General features: G+C 40.7%; 1 protein-coding gene across 1 annotated transcript in view; it reads right to left on the reverse strand.

Moving 5' to 3' along the window:
- Positions 1 to 1,100: 1,100 nt before the first annotated feature.
- The window catches only part of smim20 (small integral membrane protein 20), a 3,156-nt gene continuing 2,322 nt past the window's right edge, over positions 1,101 to 1,934 (reverse strand). Inside the window, exons 2-3 of the mRNA XM_014016178.1 lie at positions 1,510 to 1,566; positions 1,101 to 1,295 (exon numbers count right to left, since the gene is read on the reverse strand). Of these exons, the coding sequence (XP_013871632.1) occupies positions 1,252 to 1,295; positions 1,510 to 1,566 (101 nt within the window). The 3' untranslated portion in view covers positions 1,101 to 1,251. The remainder of the gene's footprint in view (positions 1,296 to 1,509; positions 1,567 to 1,934) is intronic.

The following is a 1,934-nucleotide window of genomic DNA, read 5'->3' on the forward strand; positions in this document are numbered from 1 at the left end:
ACACACACACACACACCTCTGGTTTGCTTACTTCACTCGCACAGCCGTGGAGCAGCCGCTGGAGGAATCTGGAAAACACCAGTGGGGAATGAGAGGAATTTTCTGCTTTTCGTTTCCCCTTAACCCCCCACCCCAGCTCTCTCTCTCTCCCTCTCTCTCTCTGGACGCCTCTCCGTGCGGCGAGCAGGGCTCTTGAGTTTTCTCTCGTTTCTGAACGCAGTCCAACAATAACAACCTCTCATAAACAAAAGGAGCTTGTTGATTAGGAGGGGGGCTATCAGTTCTGCTGGAGTTGGGCCTTACTGGCTACACAGGGAGGATTGTGGGAGATTTAAGGGTTACTGTAAAAAGGCACCATGTCTGAGGAACCATAAACACATGCTTTGGTTCTTTCTTAACCCACCATCCTTCCAGAAAAAAAAAGGGACTTTGATGGACAAAACTCCTAAAAGGAGAAGCTGGTCAATGTCAGGAAACCACAAAAGTACAGAGGAAAAAACAAGAGCAAGATTTTGGAATTCTCTGCTTTTTACAGCAGCAGCGGTCTCATAAAGACAGTCTGGATCGAAACGAGTGGGTTTTTTTATTTTTCAAACAAGTTGACCGTAGCTCTGCCCCCGCTCTTTTTTAGATCAGCACAACCAGCCGAACGCCAATTAAACATTTCTCGTCCGAAAACGAACAAAAAAAACAAACTGACGAGTCTTGAAATAACTTTTGGGTTTTATTTGGTTTCCATTTTAGGAAGCGGCTCGAGCACTTTTCTGGACGTCGCTCCTCATCTGCTGAAAAGATTTTATTTTACTTTTTTATGACTCTCACTGCAACTGAACGAAAGTAAAATGTCAAACGAGATCGGAAAAAGACGGAGTGCACGATCTGCATCTCAGTGTAATTTCCTACAGGCTGCATACCAGAGGGAAACTTTCTGGAAATACAAATACAAATAAAACAACCTTGCAAGGTTCGGTGCTGTTTAAAAGTACAAAAGAAATTGTGCGCCCCCTGGTGGACATGAGGGCATTCACACCTGCCCAAATTTTAGTAAAGACCAAAAGATTTTCTGTCCAAAATGCGAGTCCACAATGAGGAATTCAAAGTTACATCCTTGGATCTTTACCTTTATTTATGATGGAAAATATAACAAATACAAACTTTTTACATAATTCACTCAAACACACACCAAGCACTCATCATAAGGATATTTATTATTCATGTCCAGGACTCCTGAAGGCTGGCTCACACCAGCCATCACTTGTCCGCAGGCTTGAACGGGTCGGACCAGATCTTCAGACCTTTGGACCAAACAACAGAGAGTGTCGTCAGCATCTACAGAGAGTTATACACATTAAACGGTCGCTCTAACTCTGACCCTATCATCTGTTTTGAGAAGCCGTTCAAAAGATTTGGATCGTTTGTGAATGTCACCTCTCTTTGCTGTAACAAATCACGTTGTTTTGACTATATTTTTCAAGTAATGCTCTCCTCCTGTGTGATTAAAGATCTTACCCACAGGTTGCACATCAGCCTGGTTGATTCCTGCCCGGTTTACCTTTTGGATTTGTCCTGGAAAGAAGAAAACCACAAGTTAAATGTTTAAAAATATTTGTGTCCAAAAGTAATCAAATTCCTGGACAAGATACAGTGTTTTTTGTTTGCAGCATGTAAATGAAAATGAACCAGATCATTCTTTTTACTAAAGCTTTATGTTTTCTTTAAGACTTATTTTGACATTAAAATCAAAGCAAATCTTACTCGTCACTTCTTTATTGCCAGTTTTATTTTTTGTTTTGGTGTAGGCTTTGTATCAAGCAGAATTTAACCTTACAGTTTTTTTATTTAGTTGTTTAAAAAAACTGTGGTTCCCAAACTTTTTATCTTCTGACCCAGAAAATATCCATGGCAAAAACGTGTGACCCCAAATATTACTGGTC

The sequence above is a fragment of the Austrofundulus limnaeus genome, unplaced genomic scaffold (assembly GCF_001266775.1).
Source record: "Austrofundulus limnaeus strain Quisiro unplaced genomic scaffold, Austrofundulus_limnaeus-1.0 Scaffold140, whole genome shotgun sequence".
Lineage (NCBI taxonomy): Eukaryota > Metazoa > Chordata > Actinopteri > Cyprinodontiformes > Rivulidae > Austrofundulus > Austrofundulus limnaeus.